The 19,596-nt window shown below is 49.7% G+C and overlaps 1 protein-coding gene and 2 non-coding genes across 6 annotated transcripts in view; 2 read left to right on the forward strand and 1 right to left on the reverse strand.

Moving 5' to 3' along the window:
• The window catches only part of VAC14 (VAC14 component of PIKFYVE complex), a 94,981-nt gene extending 77,405 nt beyond the window's left edge, over positions 1-17,576 (reverse strand). For all 4 annotated transcript variants that reach the window (XR_008529612.1, XM_054579210.1, XM_054579211.1 and 1 more), the window contains exons 1-7: positions 17,197-17,576; positions 3,708-3,858; positions 3,266-3,433; positions 2,354-2,416; positions 1,950-2,057; positions 1,319-1,428; positions 917-1,023 (exon numbers count right to left, since the gene is read on the reverse strand). Coding sequence is in view for 3 of the 4 variants with exons in the window: in XM_054579210.1 (XP_054435185.1) it covers positions 917-1,023; positions 1,319-1,428; positions 1,950-2,057; positions 2,354-2,416; positions 3,266-3,433; positions 3,708-3,858; positions 17,197-17,300 (811 nt within the window). In the remaining variant the exon portion in view is untranslated. The remainder of the gene's footprint in view (positions 1-916; positions 1,024-1,318; positions 1,429-1,949; positions 2,058-2,353; positions 2,417-3,265; positions 3,434-3,707; positions 3,859-17,196) is intronic.
• Positions 5,843-5,913, forward strand: TRNAG-GCC (transfer RNA glycine (anticodon GCC)). The gene has a single exon. It is a non-coding gene; the product is annotated as a tRNA-Gly (tRNA).
• Positions 6,520-6,590, forward strand: TRNAG-GCC (transfer RNA glycine (anticodon GCC)). The gene has a single exon. It is a non-coding gene; the product is annotated as a tRNA-Gly (tRNA).
• Positions 17,577-19,596: the final 2,020 nt, after the last annotated feature.

A 19,596-nucleotide genomic window follows, 5' to 3' on the forward strand; every position in this document is an offset into this window, starting at 1 on the left:
GCACTGACCATGCCCACAGGAGGGGATGGGGACACCTGAGGGCTTGCACTGCTTCTGGCCTCACCGATACTTTCTCGCCCCGGCGTCTTGCCTCCCAAAGGTACCCACAGTACCAGGCTGGAATGGAACAACAGTCTGTGGCAGATCATCAGAGCAGCCAGGACTCTCTAGCCCCTCTGCGTCCATGCCCCCACAATGGGGCTCTGCAGTTTCCCTCAGCAAGGGGTGAGTCCATTTCCTCACGTCCTAACCCTGGCCTTGCCTTGCCACTTTGGCCAAGGTGGTAGAAGTGATGGTGTGCCTGGGTCAAGCCTAGGCTTCAGGAGGCCTTGCTCACTTCTACCGTGTCTCCGGGACTTCGCTGATGCCATATGAGTGCACTCGGGCTGACCTGCTGGACGATGACACACGGACCAATTGTCCCTGTTGTCCCAGGTGACAGCCAGCCAACTGCCAGACATGAGTGAGGCCATCCTAGACCAACCAGCCTCAGCGAACCTTCTGGTTGACTGTAGGGGCATGATTAAGGCCAGCCACACCTTGCTCAGGTGAGCAGAACTACCCAGGACTCACAGTCTCATGGCCAATAGTAAGTGACTGCTGTTTTAAGTAATTACGTTTTGTGGTGCTTTGATGCTCAAGAAACTAACGGAAACACAATTCTAATCACCAAGCAATTCCATTCACAGTGCTAAGGCCGAGCTTGCCACCAGGAGGGTCTCCAGGGTCAGACCCAGCGAAACGGCCTCCCTGTTAACAGAGAACCTGAATGTCTCTCTCACAAGGACCGACCGCTCCACCGCTCTGGGACCTAGTGTTGTGCTCGCTTACACGCCTACCAGGACTCTTTCCGAGACGGTGAGAGGAAGGTGCTTCTGAGGAGATGGCAGCGGCTACAGGGCCTTCATACACTCACCCGTGGTCTGGCAGTGGATCACCAGGATGTTGGCCATTTCTGCAAACTTAACACTGGAGGGGTTCTTCTTAATTTCTTTCAAGAATTCTCCAAGGACCACTTCACACCTGCCAATGAGAGAAGAAGGGACATAGTGCATGGCAGCCAGGGCTGAAGGAGCCTCCACCAGTGCCCATTTCTGCTCTGGGTTGGCCACCCAGAAGGGACTGCACTTTGACCTTGTCAGATGAATGTTTTTCAGGGGCTAGGGGTTGATGAACTCTTAGCTCCTCGTGGTAGGAAGCACACAGCTGGCAAAAAACGAGGGAACTTCTTGTTTTTCTGCCACCGCTGGCCTGTTGGTGTCGTGCACACTGAAGGGCCCCTGACGGTGGCAGTTGCCTGCCCCCTCCCTCCACTCACATTTTCCGAATCTCTTTGCCGTTGTCGCCGAGAATCTGAAAGAGTCCGTCCAGGATCTCCGGCAAATAATCCAGCAGGTTGATGTCTGGCACAGACTCCAGAACTAGGATCTGACCGAAGAGAAGAAACCAGGAGGGCCAGTTACATTGGCCAGCCAATCTGCCGGGCCTGGGCAGTGAGGGGAGCCCTGCCGCGGCAGCATTTCACGGCACTGAGGCATCCCATGGTGGAGAGAGGTGCTAGCAGCTACTGCTTCGGTTAGAAGCGCAGGGGAACAATAATTTCTCTGCAAGGAAATTCAGATGCCATGGGCAGAGGGAGTGTATGGGAAAGGACAGACAAGGCTAGAAGAGGTGTGATCGCCAGAAGTAGCACTACTGGCTTCAAAGGGAAATCAGCGTTTGCCATAAAAAAGAAAGAACTATATCCACATCAGGGGCAATCATGGTGGGCTTTGGGGGCAGAGATGAACAAATGTGTTTTCAGATCATCTGGTGTTACTGGCTATTAGAAGGATAACATGAAGGGTTCTCTGCAGCCACAGGACCTGCCTGGAGTGTGCCAGAGAGCAGCTATGACTCAAACACAGGCTCATCATGGCCGGAGAAAGTGTCATGGGGCAGGCCCTTACCCAGGAGATGATGAACTGCCGGGCGTACTGGTTGTTGGAATAAATCCTCTCCCGCAACAAGGGGATGAAGCCCACCAGGTCAAACTTGTTGCTTTCCGTCACAATGTCCTGTGGATCAAAAGCACATGAGCTGCCGAGTGACAGCCAGAGGCCGGGGGCTGCCTGACCTGGCTGAAGTGCTGGCCCGGGGCTGGCTCAGGGGTCTGGCGACCCCCGAGGAAAACGGGTGAGAGAACAGTTCCGCATTCTGATTGCACTGGGGATATAAATCTGTACGTACTGCATGCAAATGAAAAACTTTAAATAAACTAGGGTGAGTGTCCCCAGTCATAGAATTTATAAGCTGTACAGACAGATGCAAGAAATAGATTCTACATAGCAAAGGGGAAACCAAATACAAATACCTTTAAAAGGCGGTCTAGGAGCTCAGATCCGCTTTTCACATTGGGGTCTGGGTCAGCAGCCAACTGTGAGAGACACGGAACGAGAGAGATGGCCATGGTCAAGACATCAACCAGAAACCACGACCAAGGCCCTGGTGCAGCTCGGAACACGGAACAGGCATCTTTCAGTGAGTAAGTCAAAGGAAGGCAGGGGAAGCAGGAAGGGGCAAAATGGGACCTGGCTGAGGAAGCCAGACACAGCGGACAGCCCCGTTGTGCTCAGGGCGTCTGGGACCTGCTGGAGGCCCCACGGCCTGCTGCCACTGGTTTAGGCGGTTGCTTTCTGCCAGCCTTCCTCAGGGTTTCAAATCTTAACTTACTGGGTCCTCTCTCCACTCCTGGAGGAGGGGACTGAGGCAGCTGTGAGGCTGACACTCTGGAATGACCGTGCAATCAGCAGGGCAGCAGAGCTTCAGGATGCTTGGTGCCTAGGGTGAGGGGGGCTCCATGAAGCTGAGAGAGGAGCTGTGAAGGGTACTAAGGACTCCGACGCCTTTCTAAGTAGAGCTTTTTCTAGTGCTTATGGACTAGCGCTCTCCTCGCAGGGGAAATACAGCCTGTACACGGATGCACCATCTTCACCTACTGTAAGGGAGCTTAGTGCTTCCTAAACTATCAGTTTTTTCCTTCCAATTTGTGGTGAGCTGCTGTTTCATTAAATGCAGTAAGGGTAAGTTAATAGAAAAATAGAAAAAATGTAAATACAAGCCCATCTGAAAAAATGACTAGACTGAACAGACAAGTGTCCCTGATGGCCATGTGTTTATCTGCTCTGCCTGCCTCTGGGAAAAGGGACCCAAGCACTCAAGGTCCTGGAAGGTCAAGTTAGGTGGGTCGAGTGAGCTCAGCCCAGCGAGAGTGAGGAGTGGTCACCTTACTCAGCCCGTCAAAGAGCACGTTGAAGTGGGGCAGCACGGCGCCCCGGGCCACCTTGACGATGTTGTAGAGGGCCTCGCAGGCATAGTAGCGCAGCCTGCTGTCTGCGTCATTGAAGCAGGTCAGCACCGGCTCGATCAGCTCCTTCAGGTACAGCCCTGAGTCCTGTGATGGGGAGGAGGAGAAACGGCTCAAAAGGGGCCAGCCCCCAGGTCCCCAGCCCCCAGTGCCAGCTGACATCCCAGTTCCCTTGGAGATGCTCAGGCCTTCGTGTGGGGCTGGGCTTAAAGACCCTTTGGAGGCTGGCCTACCAGGGTCGGGGCCATGCCAAGGAGGAAGGCTGCAAGACCTTGGCAATAAAATACGGGTCCGTAAAGCCCCTCTGGGTCACAGTCAGGGCCATGGCTGGTGCGTCTGTCCCTCCAGGAGAAAGGCCCACCTTGCCCAGTGCGATAGAGCAGGCAGCCAGGCCGATGAGGCCCCCTTTCCGACTGTGGGGGTGCTGAGACAGGGCAAACTCCTGAGACAGGGTCTGGATCACATGCTTGATTTGCACGGTGTTGTTCTGGGCCACGAACTCCCGGACCAGCCTGGAGAGAGAGGGGAGAGGGGCTGCAGGAGCAGTGGAAGCAGGCTGCCCGGGCCGCTGGCTCAAGGGCCTGGGGCTGGGAGGCGGGAGAGAGGTGACCTGTTTAGAAAGAGGGGTGGGGATCAGACATCTCAAGTAGGCCTTTCCCAGTTCTGCTGCTGACTGGGAGGTGCTGGTTGGGTCACGGCTGTTCCCTATTCTGGGTCTTGGTTTCCCCTCGTGTACAACAGAATGAGGAACAGTGGAGCCGTCTCACTTCTGGGAGTCTGACGGAATGCAAGTGAACATCTTATTGGAGAACGAAAATGGCAATGCATTACCAGCTGATCAACCATCTTCATTCAATACTTGCTCAACCCTCCCTTCAGGCACCCACAGAGGTTCTCGGGTCTGTGTCATTATTTCTGGGGATGGTGCTGAATCAGGTCCCAGTCCAATGGGGCAAGATCTATACACAAAGTACATAGCTGTAGCAATGTGGCAGAAGTGACACCACAGAAGCAAGAAAAATGCCTTGGGCTGACTGGGAGGTGCCATTTGTGTCAGATCGTAGGAAGATCAATAGTCATCTTTCAGGTAAAGAAAAAGGAAAGCACGACATGGCACTCGGGCACAGGAAAGAGCCTGGCCAAAGGCAAGGAGCTCTGAAAAGACAAGCATATTGAGGGAGGGACGAGGAGTCTGGCATGTGGAAGGAGTTGCCAGAGATGACAAGCTGGCGAATTTTCCAGCAATGGGGTGACACGCTCAGATCTATGTTTTAATTAGGTACTTCTGGGGCAGCCTGGAAGGAGGCTGAGAAATGCCCACTGGAGACACCGCAGCTATCAGGGTCAGGAAGTGGAGGCTGAAGGATGGCTGAGGTCGTGGGAAAGAGCATAGAGGGACTGCTTTAAATTAAACAGAAAAGCATTAGAAGCCCCTGTAGTACGGGAGGAAGGAAGTGCAGATGCGGCTCTGAGGTGTCTCCCTGGGGAGTGACGCCAACAGGGAGAAGGGTGGTCTGAGGGAGGCGGCGCCTGTGGTCCCACGGGGGAAGCTCCCAGGCAGGCCCCGCCCGGAGTAGAGAAGAGCACAGGGAGGCCCAGGTCCACCAGGGACCAGTCTCTGTTTTCAGAGCAGTGGCCACAAAGGCCGAGACACTATGCCCTTTGGAAAGAGGGTCGTAAGAAGCCTGGAGATGGATGGGAAGGGGAAGACATCCCGTTACCCAGGCACGACGGACTGGTGCCAGTGTGGCAGATGGAGGCATGATGAGGGCGGTCTAGAGATTATGGAATTTTCAAAGCAGCTGCCTAGACTCATTGTCTAATCACTTTGTGTCCATTCATGGCAGGTACACTGCGTGGCTGTTGCAAAAATGGGGGTCTCAAGTTTGCTCAAAGAATTTTAAAGACAGTCAAGCCCAAAAAGTATCAATCAGTCTATGTGGCTCCAGTTCAGTGTCAGGAACCTGCTAGAAATTAGAGCTGTTCAAAGGTAAATGTGCTATTTAATGAGGCAGTGACCACTCCGGCAAAAATGTTGTTCAGTGAAGGGCTGGATAGGGTTTGCTAAAGATTTAATACAGCAAGCTGTGTGAGGCACCTATTCCGTGCCAGGCACTATGCTAACAGGTGAGGAAACGTGGCCTGGCTCCTGAGCTGGTGGAAGTGAGAGCAGAGATGGGTAAGTCAGGAAGGTGCTGCACAAAGGGCCTCTTCCTTTGATCTGTATACGATGAGATTCTACCAAGCCCACCCCAGGGGCTAAGGGTTACAGATCAACCAAAGGCCTCCGGCCGGAAACTCAATGTTGGTGTCATAGGTCCCCGCTCCCAAAGCAGTATAGCAAGGCCCAGCAAGGATGGGTCTATATAAACCGGTCTGGTTTTCCAAACTGGACAAACCAGCCAGGTGAGGCCATCATCTGCCAGCACTCCTCTGAGTAGCAACAGATACAGTTGTTTGAGAAAAGCCCCAAAGAGATATAAGCAAGCAGCTGGAGCATTGGTGGTTCAGTGGTAGAATTCTCGCCTGCCACGCGGGAGGCCCGGGTTCGATTCCCGGCCAATGCAATGCTGTGTTTTTGTTTTTAGGCTTTCCCTGGCAGGTTTCCTTCTTACACAGAGTTCCGGCTGGAGGAGCCAGTCTCCTCAACCATGCCAGGCCTGCAGCAGTCAAAAGTGCTATGAACCTCTCTCTAACCACACTTCCCTGCTCAGTGAGTGTGTGGACGGCAGATGGGTTCCGAAGAGAGGCACCACTGGCTGTGGCACCAAGGCGTTCACGCCCTCCACCAGTGAGGGGACTCCTGCTGCATCCCCTCAGCCTTGGCCAGTCTCCAGCGGGAAGCTGGGGTGAAACCTGAGAACTGTGGAACAGCTCAACACATACGTGAACACAGAATGGGAGGACTCACACACCAGAGACACCACAGGGGAGAAAGTCACCAAAGTCTCAGTGTGCTTTTTGCTACTGAGAATGGAAGGACTTAAGCGCTACATCAAACTCCCTCCCTCCCATACTCTTCTGCCTCCTGCCTTCACATAAGCTTTCTGTTCTTGCAGCTGTGCTGATGTGGCAGCATTAGAGCCTGGCCTTATATTCTGAGTCAGTGTATATACAATGAAATTCAGGACTTCAATTAAAGGGAGGTGCTCACTCAGCTGTTGACATCTGGAGCATTGGTGGTTCAGTGGTAGAATTCTCGCCTGCCACGCGGGAGGCCCGGGTTCGATTCCCGGCCAATGCAACAGCAAGCAAGCCCTTTTAAATCCTAAGGATTTGAGATTTCATACTACCTAGAGTTTGTGAATGGTCTGAAAACTGAGAATGACTTGTGTTCCACAAAGATCTAGAACCTGTGTCTCCATGTTTTTGAGGAACCCAGGACGAGGAAATCACCAAGGCCACTGGAAGCATCTGGCCTCCCAACCCTGCCCTGACAGCCTGCCGGGGACTCTGGCTGCCAATGGCTCTCCTGAGGAGGCCAGGCCACATTTCTGCTCCACACAGGTTACAGCAGCGCCAGGTGTGGGAGGAGTAAGGATATCCGCCAGGTTTCAGCAGGGGATGCAAAGAGCCAACCCTGCCATCAGGGAACCCAGAACCACCTCCTTGCCTGTCGCCTTGTTCCAGGTCACAAATGGTCCCTGAGCGACTGGAAAGGGCACTCTCCCCTGATCTAGAGGCAACCTGTGTGATGCATTCCCTGCCCTAGAGAGGCTCTCTGCTGGGGTGGAGTGAGGGTAGAGGAAACAAGAGGATAAGAGAACTTTTGTGCAAAGCAGAAAAAACAAACAAACAAAAAAACAAACAAACCCAGAAACCTCTGGTGTGAAGAGTGCAAGGTGAGGCGGGAGCAGACAGGAAAGAGAATGGCTGGTATCTTTGGAGCAGCGGGAATTAGGTGAGTCTTAATGAAGGTCAGCATTTGAGAGGGTTCCGAGGGTTGAGTAGGTCCTCGTTCTGGAGCTGTTCGGGATGAAGCAGCTCAGTGAGGGGAACGGAATGAACAAAGGCTCAGAGGATGGAAGAGGCATTTGGTTTGGCAGAGTAAAGTACACACATGGAGGAGAGGTGAGGACAGGGCCGGAGAAGCTGTTTCCAGCCATGTGCAGGACAAAGGAACTGGCACTGCATTCTGGTGGCAGTAAGGAGCCATGGCAGGTAAGAGTAGCCTGCAGTGGTGGGTGGTATGGATTTGAATGGCCTTCAGGGAGCTTTGGGGGCTACAAAGTCTCAGAGACTGAATGGTGAACAAGTACGAGGAACAGGGCTCCAATGTCGGGGTGACAGCTCGTAAGAGTAAGAGAGTCTCTGGAAAGGAGGAGATGGGAAAGGGGGGTCTTAGTGATCAACATACCCCTGACTATGCAGCCCAGCAGCACCCTTCTCATTTGCTTTACAATGGCTGGAAGGCCTCCCCAACCACACCCCAGGCCACTACAGAAATGATGGCTGTTCAATTCCTGAGGTCCCAGAACCCCAAGTCTCTACTCTCTGCAACATCGTACTTAGGGGTAGAATCACCTTTGTGTCCAGGAAGACAGGCAAAAAGTGAAACAATGGTTCCCTCAAAAGGGGAACCATGAGAGCTTGTTCTCACCAACACCATCAGCTCAGAGAGCACCGGGCCTGGCCCTTCAGGCCAACCCCTGGACCACAGCAGGAAAAGCTGTACCAAGAATCAAACCCGCACTCCTTACCTGGCACTTGAGGTGACACAAACAGGGCCAGGCTGACCTCTCAAGTCTTGGTGCCCAGCTGCCCAGCATAACTTTCCACTCCAGCGACCCGCCTTCTCCCTGGGCCCAGCTCATTCTACTCCTGATACACTTCCCGTCTGCCCCACATCCTATCTGGCCTTCCAAGCCCAGCTCAAGACCAACCCCCTGCTTTTCCTGACCATCCCGGGAAATGATCATTCTTCTGAACACCAAAGGACCCAGTGACCCCTCATTCTGTGGCCAGCAAGGCACTGGCAAAGTCACCAATTCTTTCTCACGTGTATATTTCCACCTGCACAGCTCCTTGGTGAAGTCCTTGAGGACACACCAGGACCCTGATTCTTTGCCTCTCCAGTGCCAGCCCCTCTCGCCAAGTCTACTGCTCTGAACATAGTGAGGGAGGAATCACAGCAGTCTACCTGGGGACGGATCTGGGAAGGCCAGCAGGCTGAAGGATGTTACAAGTTGTAGGGCAAACACAGGCAAAGCCCCTGCTGCCATATCACTGACATGAAAGGGAAGGAGGGGAGAGTCTGCTAAGCTGAACCTAACCTGTTGATTAATCAGAATCATTTTTAGATGATCTTATAGGCCTTAGTGTTATAATTTAAGTTACTTTTACCGGGATCCCAAAATGCACAGAAAGAACGGCTCAGGTCACCGGAGCTGAAGGGCGTCCGCCCGGGGTGAGGGCGTGCTCTAACCCCTCTCCAGGGGCTCCACAGCAGCACCAGTGAGCAGGGCTTGGCCTCCCAGCCTCACAGAGGAAGTGCAGAGGGAAAAGCACAACTACAAAGGGTGGTGGAGTAAATGACACTTGAAATCCAGGTGCCCCCATGCCAGGCCCCGTCTCTCTTCTAAAGACTATACTGTCTCCTCTTTCATCGCGGGTTGCGAGTCACAGGTGGGGATCTGCAGCTGAACCAGTTTTGAAGGTAATATCTGGCTCAGAAAGTCTCCTGCTCACAAATCCCTGGAACTTTCATTGTTATAAAGGTCACAGGCACCACTGTTTTATGTACCAGAGGAGAGAATCTTCTGCCTGGCTTCCTCTCAAGTGTTGAAAACCCTGGCTGACAAAGTGCCTTCTAACCTGCAGTACAGGACGGCTATGAATGCGGCCCAACACAAAATCATAGATTTACTTAAAACCTTTTTTTTGCTCATCAGTTTTCATTAGTGTCTGTGTATTTAATGTGTGGCCCAAGACAACTCTTCTTCTTCCAGTGTGGCCCAGAGGCGCCGAAAGGTTGGACTCCCCTGCTCTAGAGGTTAGGAACCTCCATTCTCACCTGGTCGGAGGTGCTGCAGGATGGTAGAAAAGCACCTTTCCCCAGAAAGCACAACCCCACTGTGGCCAACTGCAAGCCTGTGACACTGCCCCAACATCGCAATGAAAAGCGCCACGCCAACCACCCCCTCCCTGATAGGAGAGGGAGCCACACACAGGGTAAGACACACTTAGAATCGTCATCAGCCAAAGGTGAGCATGGGGCCACCATCTCAGCAACACAACCACAGCCCCTCCCTGGACCCCTGGCGTCTGTGACACAGCACAGGGACAATCCCAGGTCACACAAGGACGGGTGAGCTGACCGCCTGCTAACACATGCTTTGCTAATTATTCCAGTCATTTCTTAGAACAGCCTCCTTCTGTGGTTATTATTATCCCATCTTCCAGGTTTGAAACACAGCCTCAGGGGAACCAAGATGCTTTCCTAAGGTCAGGGAGGGTCTGGAGCCTCGATACATCAACAACGCCCATGCCCTTTCAACTGAAGGCCAGTTCCTCTCTCCCATCTTCTTAAACCAGGGCAGCTGCAAGGTAAACACGCCCAACTGCAGAGGGTACTTCCCTGGGGTAGATCTGAGGCCCAAGAGAGACGCAGCTTTCGCCATACTGCTCAGGGAATACAGATGAGGTGCTTACTTGAGATGCTGACCTGAAGCTCTAGAGCTGGGCTTCTACTGTGAAGGCAGGAAAGAGGTAACCATTTGCTGAGCACTTACTGTATGCCAGGTAATGTGCTAAATGCATTACATGTATTACCTAATTTAAACCTTCAAACCACCTCTGAATTAGTGCTACGGCACCCATTTTACGCACCCATTTTACAGCGGGGGGATGCGCGGGCTCAGAGACCCTCAGAAACACTCGGCGTCATACAACTTAGATATGGTAGGCGCAGCAATCAAACCTAGGTTTTGCTGACTCCAAGGTCTAAAATCTTACCCACTATGTTACACTCTCCCCCTCCTCAAATATCAGAGCTACCATCTGCTGATGCCTACGGGGTGCCAGGCACTTTCACGTTTATTATTTCATTTAACCCCAATCCCATTTCACTCGGTGATGTCCAAATGTCCCACCCTGGAGGTGGCAGAGATTTTAGCTGCTGCACCCATGTTCCTATGTCTTCACCGGAGACATCCTTGGCTATAAGGCAGGGCTAATAATTTCAGTGACTTTACCTGTTTTTGAGAGCATTAAATAAGATAACGCATGTCATAGGCTCTGCATTGTACATGCTCACAGAATGCAAAGTCACAACCAGAGAGACAAACTGTGTACGTACACCACACAAGTTTGGGGTCAGTCACTAAATGTTGACTGAGAACCGCCTATGCTCCTGACTCCAAAAAGGAGAGAAAAAAGTAAATCCAGAGTTGTGTTTATTCCTGTGTTATAAAACTTACAGCATGGACGTGGGGCCGCTTCCTATTCCCCTGGCAAGTCCACTCGTCTACCCTGGTTCCCCACGTAACATGCCGCAGCCGGACGGCACATGCAGGCAGCATTTTCCAGAGAGAATCCAGGTAAATGTCTCCTCCACCTGCTGAGTAGTTAAGTAATCTGGTTTCCACTTGCTCACAATTATTGGTTTCCCAATAATTGAATGGGAAAAGCACAACGCTTGCCTCCAAGGGAAGGCCTACGACAAAATATACCGAGCATCCACTGGGTAGGATCAGCAGAAAAACTGTAAGGAGAACCGAGTCAGAGAAAGCAGGAGACATCTTTGAATTTCAGGTGACAATAATTCTGACCACTTCATGAGTGCTGCCCTCACTCTGGAATTCTTATTTTTAAAAATTGAGGTATAACTGACACACCATAAATTTGCTCTTTTAATATGTACAATTCAGTGGTTTTTTTAGTCTGTTCACAACAAAGTTGTGCTACCACCACCACAACCAATTTTAGAACAACTTTCATCCTCTTAAAAAAAGAAGCCCTGTGCCCATCAGAAATCACTCTTCATTTTCCCCTGGCCCCCTTCCCTAAGCCCTAGGCAACGACTAGTCTACTCTGTTCCTATGGATCTGCCTATTCTAGGTATCTCATATAAAGGAAACCATACGGCACATGGCCTTTGGTGATTGCCTTCTTTCACTTAGCATAAGGTTTTCAAGGTGCATGTTTTTAAGAGGAGGAAACTGAGGAACAGGGAGGTTAAAACAGAGGTCACAAACTCAAACACTGGCAGAGATGCAAGTGAGAAGGCCAAGGGGCCCAAGACAGGCTGTGGTAAACTTGACCACATAGAAAGCAAACTGGGGAGCCCAAGTCCTGGCTGGAAAGGGGTGGGAGGCCCTTAGGTTCCCGGATTTGCTCTATGGGAACGTGGGCTCCACAGAGCCACAATGGAGAAATTCGTCAATTTCAAATACCTTGTGATCCAGGCCAAATCAAAGAGGTCTGCTGGCAGGACACAGCCCCTGGCTGCCAGTCTGTGACCCCTGGGTAAAGCAATTTGCTGAGAGTTCCACTGCTAATACAGGGCTGAGCTGAGTGGAACTCTGACCCACACTCCAAAAATTGCCTTAAGCCAGGTGGCAATAAATGTCTCCCCACAGAGGTGGTAGGCTCCAAAGAGCCACGTCAAACTTAACAATTCAACCTTTATCTGATCACAGAGTTCTAGGGCTCCTTGTCCCCCCAATCCCTTCCCAGCAGGCCAGAACCCCCACGCTGACTCTTGGGCTTCAGGGTTCGCAAAGGGCATGGTCTGGGCACCTACATTTGCTGGCTTTCGGAACTCAAAGTTCAGGAACACTAGAGACTTGCCGCTAAGCCCATTCTGGGTTACCGTGAAGGGCAGCATCTTTCCCAGTCTGCAGTGAGGGGGCCCTGCCACCACTGTGCGGGAGGTGGTACCCCAAGCAGAGCATGAGGCACCCCCAATACAGCGTGCATCACCCCATTTATCAGAGTGCCTGCTGGCTTTTCTCCCCACACTAGCCTCTCCTGGAAAACACAGCCTGGGGTCTTACCAGCCTTTTTGTCAGAACTGATTAGACTATATCCCCTGAAACCGAGAACCCACAAAACCCAGAACGGCCATTCTAAAATCTTAGCCTGAGTGCCTTATCCTTTAGAACGTTGTGGGGGCATGTTAGAGCAAGCCTGCGGGGGTAAAAGCTCTCCAGAACTAAGCGAAACAGGCTCACACATTTGCCCATCTGATCCTGGTCAGGTAACACAGCCTGGCCTTGATATTCAGGGTCCAGGGGTCCTTCAGTTGAGCCAAGAATCCATCTCTCTGCATTTCTAGTGTCTGAGAGGTCTGCCACCAAGATAAAATTCCAATGAGAATTTTAATCCTCATTGGAAGACCATATTCATTATTGGCTCTGTCACCTGAGCAGATGGACTTTGGAAAACTTAAAGTGGCAGTTAAAACAACCAAGGAGATGCTAAAGTGTGAAATTTTTAAAACTAAATATATGTCCCCTTTATGATCAATGCCATCAGGCCCATTCCCTGATAAATACTGATTAGTGAACTAAGCAATAATTGAAGTAACCAGAAGTACATTTTCTGACTGGCCATAATAAATCAAAGTCATTTGAAGCTGACAAAGTGTCTTTGGTCTCTGCAGAAAAGAATCCAAAGTAGTTCTTCTCCGCAACGTCACAGCCCTGCCCGTGGCCTGGCGGATCACCAGCCTGGAGCACCTGGGCGACGACTTCACCGCATCCATGATGCAGGGCACCATCCCCGCCAAGGCCGAGTACAGCCTGCAAGTGCACTTCCAACCCTCCAAACCCGTCATCATCAAGAAGGCGATTCGGTTGGAGGTGACGCTTCGCCCATCTTCAGACTTGGTCATCAATATGAGTACACACTGGGTTCCCTGAAACACACACACACACACACACACACACACACACACACACACTACCAACACACACACACACTAAGCCAGGTCTTCCTGTTACCCGCTCCCATCAAATCCCCACTTGACAACCCACAACCCACAATATGTTGCTCTGCACACACTGTAAGCTCCCTAAAGGCAGTCTCGTTTACCGTTGATTTCCTAGGGTTGAGAACAGGGAACTCAATCAATGCAGAGTTTGAGAGTGAAGGAATGAATGAATGGCGTTCTTTCCCTAGGTGAGCATCAGATTCCTGATTTCACTCCCCAAACTCAGTTGCCCCTCAGGTTCCTGTCTCAGGAAATGTCACACTCCACCCGGTTGCTCCCACAGATACCTAAGAATCATCCTGATCCCCCCTTTTCCTGATGGCCTCCCCTCCAACCTAATCCCCCAACAAGTCTTGCCTACTCAGCCTCCCAGCATGTCTCCTGCCCATCCACTTCCCTGCCTGGCACTGCCTCGACCCTCACCCAGGCCACCTCAGAGGCTTCCTAACCGGTTTCCCTCTTCACATTCCCCACAAGTGCCCAGAGAGATCGTGAAAATGTTAGTCATTCTCTGTCCTAAGGCACTCTGCTGGCTGCCAGCTGCAGTGAGAACAAAGCCCGGGGTCCTCACCTGCTCCGGAAGCCCTGCTGCCTCCGTATCTGCATCTCACTCCACCCTTGCTCTCACCCACTGGCTCCCACCGCATGGTCTCTCAGCTTTTCGCATGGTCCTGAGGCTCTGCGGGGAGTCGGTTCCCCTTTGTGGGAGAGAAAACTACTCCTGGTAGTGGGGATGCCCTTTGAGACAGATGAACCTGGGTTTTTTAGGCAGGGTCTAGCTGTGACATCTCGAGAAGCCACTGTTTCCAAACCTGTGAAATAGGGTGACACAACCTAGCTCAGAGGGTGGTCGTGCAAAATAAATGAGATGAGGGGTATACAATGGCCAAACAAAAGGAAGTTTTTCATCCTCCTCCCCACAAAGCAGGCAAAGACCACTTTACACATGATCACTTTTTAAAAAATCACTGTTATGGACTGAATTATTTCCCGCTAAATTCTTATGTTGAAGTCCTAAACCCCACCACGACTGAGAGTTGGTCCTGTTAACCACGGTTTCACATCCCACGGTTTCAGTTACCTATGGTCAACTGTGATCTGAAAATATTGTTGTATTTTGCCATGCATAATGCACGCCCGTGTATAATGTATACCCATGTTTCTGTGCACATTATACACAAGATTATTATGCCTATTATTCTACCCATGATACGTAATTATTATACTCATGTATAACGTGCACCCTTATTTTTCCCTCAAAAATTCTGGCACAAAAGTGGTCATTATATACTGAAAAATATGGTAAATGGGAAATGCCGGAAATAAGCAATCCATGAGTTTATACCGCGTGCTGTTCTGAGCAGTGTGATGAAATCCTGTGCTGTCTCGCCTGGGACATGAATCATCCCTTTGTCTAACGAATACAATCTGTATGTATAGTACAAAAAGTATTTTGAGAGGCCACATTCACATAACTTTATACAGTAAATTATTATAATTATTCTATTTTATTATTATTATTAATTTCTTACTGTGCCTAATTTATAAATTAAATGTCATCACAGGTATGTATGTACAGGAAAAAACTTAGTACATATAGGGTTTGGTACTATATGCAGTTCCAGGCATCCACTGAAGGTCTTGGAATGCATCCCATGCAGATAAAGGAGGGCTACTGTACTCTAAGGGACTTATCAAACAGGATCCCTACTCATCCCAAATATGGCTGAATAAAGCTAGAAACTGACTGTACGGTCTTCTGGGCCAGCGCTTCTCAAACTTTAATTTGCACACAAATCACCCAAGGATCTTGTGAAAATACACATTCTGATTCACAGGCCTGGGGTAAGGCTGGAGAATCTCCTTCTAACAAGCTCCCAGGTGAGCCTAATATTGCTGGTCTGTGAGCTGTTTTTGAGTAGCAAGGCCCTTACATTGCAATGTTATTTCCCCACTGAAAATGTATGGTCATCCATTCATTTAGACACCAATTGTTGAATGCCACACAGGCACCGCGTTAAGTGCTGAGAATAAATACAGTAGGGTCTTTGCTGTTATGGAGTTCCTAGCCCAGTTAAGGTCCTAGGGGCCTTCTCTGAATTCTGCAGAACCAGGGCGATGTCAAATACAAACTGGACCCAACTGAAGACAAAACCCTTATAGGGCAGCTTGCAGAGTGAAAGCACCTATATAGGTTGTGCTGGAGGCAACAATAATGCTGAGATAAATATCTCTATTCAAGGGCTCAACAGATGATTCAAGCCATGGTAACACCAGACATTCCTGAGAAGCAGATGAGTGATGGACAAAACTGAGTGTCAATGTATCTTCAAAGCCAATAAAACCCATGGACATGGAGACAGGTCTATCCATCACCTCTGCTCCCTTACTCAGTATTGCAATATTCATCACTGAGACTTGCTAGCCTTAGTGAGACCCAGGTTATAAACAAGAAGCAGCATGAAGAGACAGCAGTCAAGAAAGTAGCCCTGACGACAGAAGAAGCTAGGTGGTTTTACACATACTGATATCAGAGGTCAATAGGAGGGTTCTCTCAGCAAACTCTTTCGATGAGGAGGAAACTAAAACCCAAAGCAGTTAAGACAGTGGTTCTCAATCTGGGCAATTTTGCACCCCCAGAGGACACTTGGCAATGTCTGGAGACATTTTTGGTTGTTACAGGGGATGGAGTGCTACTGCTCCCTAGCTGGTAGAGACCAGTGATGCCGGTAAAATTCCTATAATACACAGGACAACCCATCATGACCAAGAATGATCTGTCCTGAAATGTCAGCAGTGCCGAAGTTCAGAAACAGTGAGTTAAGGAATCTGTCCAAGGTCAAAGAATGAGTGTCACACCATGGACTAGATGAGAGCTGTCCAACAGCATTCTACAGGGATGAAAATGTTTTAAAATTTGCACCATCCATTATGGTAGCCAACAGCTGCACGTGGCTATCGAACATCTGAAATATGGGTAGTGTGACTGAGGAACTGGATTAAATATGTTTAATTTTATTTTAATAAGTTAAATGTGAATGACCACACATGACCAGTGGCTACCCTACTGGACAGGACAAAAATACAATCCATATTTCCTAACTCCAAACTGGTGTTCTTTCAGTTTCACTCTGCTGAAATCACCCACCCACCTGACTTTATCACAAAGATCTGGAAAAAAATATAAATGTCAAACAGAAGAAAAATCTTAATAAAACACTCTTAGTTAAACATTTTGTTTTCGCGCATTGATAACTAAAGCATAATGTCATATCATGGTGACACATACACCTACATATAATGACTGCAGGTCAAATTATTTCTACTTCCACTTGCCAGGAAGGGTGATATGACAGAGATAAAAGAAACAGTCCTCTGAGCCGTGAGATCTTGAGGTTTTGAACCTGATTTCTCCACTTGGTCACCTAACAGTCCCTTTCCCTTCTCAGAAACTAAGAAATGAGGCAGGTCAACTCATTAGCAAATTCTCATGCTTCCCACCTCCCTCCCACCACAGAGGCTTTTGATTTGCTGGTATTGATGGAGACCACACTGAAGACGCACCGTGCATCGTGCGCCAGGCACTGTACTAAGGATTAAGCATACATCATGTAGCTTTATTTTCACTGCAGCCCTAAGCACTATACATACATTATGTCACTTCATTCCCACGGCAGCACCTTTCGGCACCAGGGAGGTTAAATAACTTGGCTCAAGTCACACAGCCATCAGAAGCAAAGCTGGGATTCCCAAACTCCTGCTCTTAGAAACTGCACTAAAGGCTAAACCTGGGGCAGCAACGCTGGCTGGAAAGGCGTGAGCTGTTCCCCCAGGGAGCGGGACCCCAGCAAAGATAGCCAGGGCGGGGATCCGCCTCCGCTCCCCACGCCCAACCCTGGATGCCTGCGGCTCTTACTTCTCGATCTCCAGTGCTGCTACCTTCCGCTTTTCGTAGAGCTTGTCATTGAGGGCTCGCACGATGTTGGGCGTGAGCGGCGCGAAGTCCTTCTCAGGGTTCATGGTGGCAACTCGTAGTGTCCCCCGGACCCTCTCGACTCCTCAGCCCAAGACTGCCCGGGCCGCGCCGGGGGCCAGGGGAGTCTGCGGCTCCGCGCTGCCTCGGGCGCCGGCTCATGGACCACGCCGCCCCCGGCCCACCTGCCTCACTCCGCCACCGCGCGCCGCCTCGGAACCCGGGCCTGGACCCCGCCTGCGCACACTTGTCCCTAACGACTCACGAGACTGGCTCCAGCCCTGCAAAAGCCGTGCTCACCGAGTAACGGCCATGTTACACGGTCACGTGATACCGCAGCACCTTCCGCCTTCCGCTTCGAGGACCCGCCCCTCGTCGGCCACACCCCCCCACGAAGGCCGATTGCAGGTTGGCCACGCCCCCACAAGGCTCCACCTCCTCTTTTCACACTCCAGCCTTCTGTTCTCTATTGCCTCAGTCTGGTTGGACACGTGCTTGGTGGGGTGGGTATCCTTAGGGTTCAGTTGCCCGAATGAGGTAGGTGTGGGTGTAGTGGGCTTCTGCAGCCCCTTCTCAGGGGCTCTTGGAGCATGACTTAGAATAATTTATTCAATACTTAATGAATCCACCAGTTCACTCACTACTTAGTCACCAATTTCGCATATGCCAATGTTTCCTAAATCGGGGTGACATCATCATGATTTTTGCCATATCCTAGTAACTTGTACTATTATTTAAAAATACTTTTCTCAAATCAACTCACTTAAAAATCTTAAATTCCTACTTGATCCTTGTTTATGCCCTATAATCATGAGTTTGAATAGTCGTATATTTTTCTAAAACATTAAAATAAATTCTCAGTTAAAAACAGTACTACCTGTCTACAGCCTAAAATCTCAGGTGCCCACGGTGGCTGTCACTCCACCATTTGGTCCTCGGAACGTGTTTACAATGTTCATACCTGGAAGGGCTAGGTTACAGACAGCAGAAGCCCCAAGTCTGTTGGGTGAAGGTCCCCAGATGGATCCACTATAAAGCGGCCTCTCCAAGTGCTATGAACGTCACACTAAATGGTGGAACAGAAATTGACGCTATAAGGTAAACTTTTTAAAAGCACGTTATGGACTCAGGGTGGCTAAAGATGCAGTAACAGGGAGAAGCATCAGAGTTTCTTATTGTAACCTTCTACAGTAAGCAGGGACTTATGACAAGGACTAGACCACAGGAGACCCAATGGGTATTAAATATGAACATAACACATGGTGGTACTTTTCTCTGAGTGAAAGGTATACCTTTTAAATCCTCTAACAATCTTGGAGTATTATCCTCAATCTATAGATTAGAATCTATGGGACACAAGTGAGGGGCCATGGTAGGCAGAATTCTAAAATGGCTCCTAAGATTCCCACTACTTTGGGGACCTGCCCTGTATAATCTCTTCCCCTTGAGTATGGCCAAGACTTGTAGATATGATGGGCTGTCATTCTAACAATTACTATGTTATAAAGCAGAAGGACTTTTACAGATGTAATTAAGGTCCCTAATCAGTTGACTTTGAGTTGATTAAAAGGGGGATTATCGTGGGTGTGTCTGACCTAATCAGGTGAGACCTTAAAAGAAATTAGATTTAAAGTGAGAGAGAGAGAGAGATTCTCCTTTTAGCCTTGAAGGATAACCAGTAACAACTGTGAGCTGTCTATGATAGGCGATGTGGTGAGGACCTTAGGGTGGTCTCTAGTTGCTAAGAGTAGTCCCTTGTTGTCAGTTGCCAAGGAAATGGGGACTTCAGTTATATGGCTATGAAGAAATGAATTTTGCCAACATACTGAGGATGCTCAGAAGTGGGTCTTTCCCTAGTTGAACCTCCAGATGAGGATGCAACTGGCTGGCATCTTGATTCCTGCCTGGGGGACCCTGAGCCAGGAATCCAGTTCAGTCCATTCCTGAGTTGTGGAAACTGAGATAAGAAATTGTGTTGCTTTAAGATGCTTGGTTTGTGGCAATCTGCTACATAGTCATAGAAAGCAAATACAGGAGCTAACCCAAGCTCAGTAGGTCATAGAGGAATTGCATCTAGAAAAATCTGTGAAAATGTCCTTTTCATTACTAGTGAGTTTTCACGTCTTTTAAAACCTTTACCAACAAAATCTGATGCCTGAAGATTCATCTGCAGAGAAAATGTATCACTTAATGGTTTCCACCTCTTACCTTCATATCAAGTAGCAATAATGAGGACATTTCCAAATGTCTTGTAAGGTTTATGTCTTTTTAAGATTTTTGGTGATGGCTGATACAAAACAGTGAAAAAAATCAAGTCAGTGGGAATAGTTGGGATCTATTTCT

Source organism: Pteronotus mesoamericanus, unplaced genomic scaffold (genome assembly GCF_021234165.1).
Source record: "Pteronotus mesoamericanus isolate MK-2021 breed Mesoamerican mustached bat unplaced genomic scaffold, CSHL_Meso_final contig_52, whole genome shotgun sequence".
Lineage (NCBI taxonomy): Eukaryota > Metazoa > Chordata > Mammalia > Chiroptera > Mormoopidae > Pteronotus > Pteronotus mesoamericanus.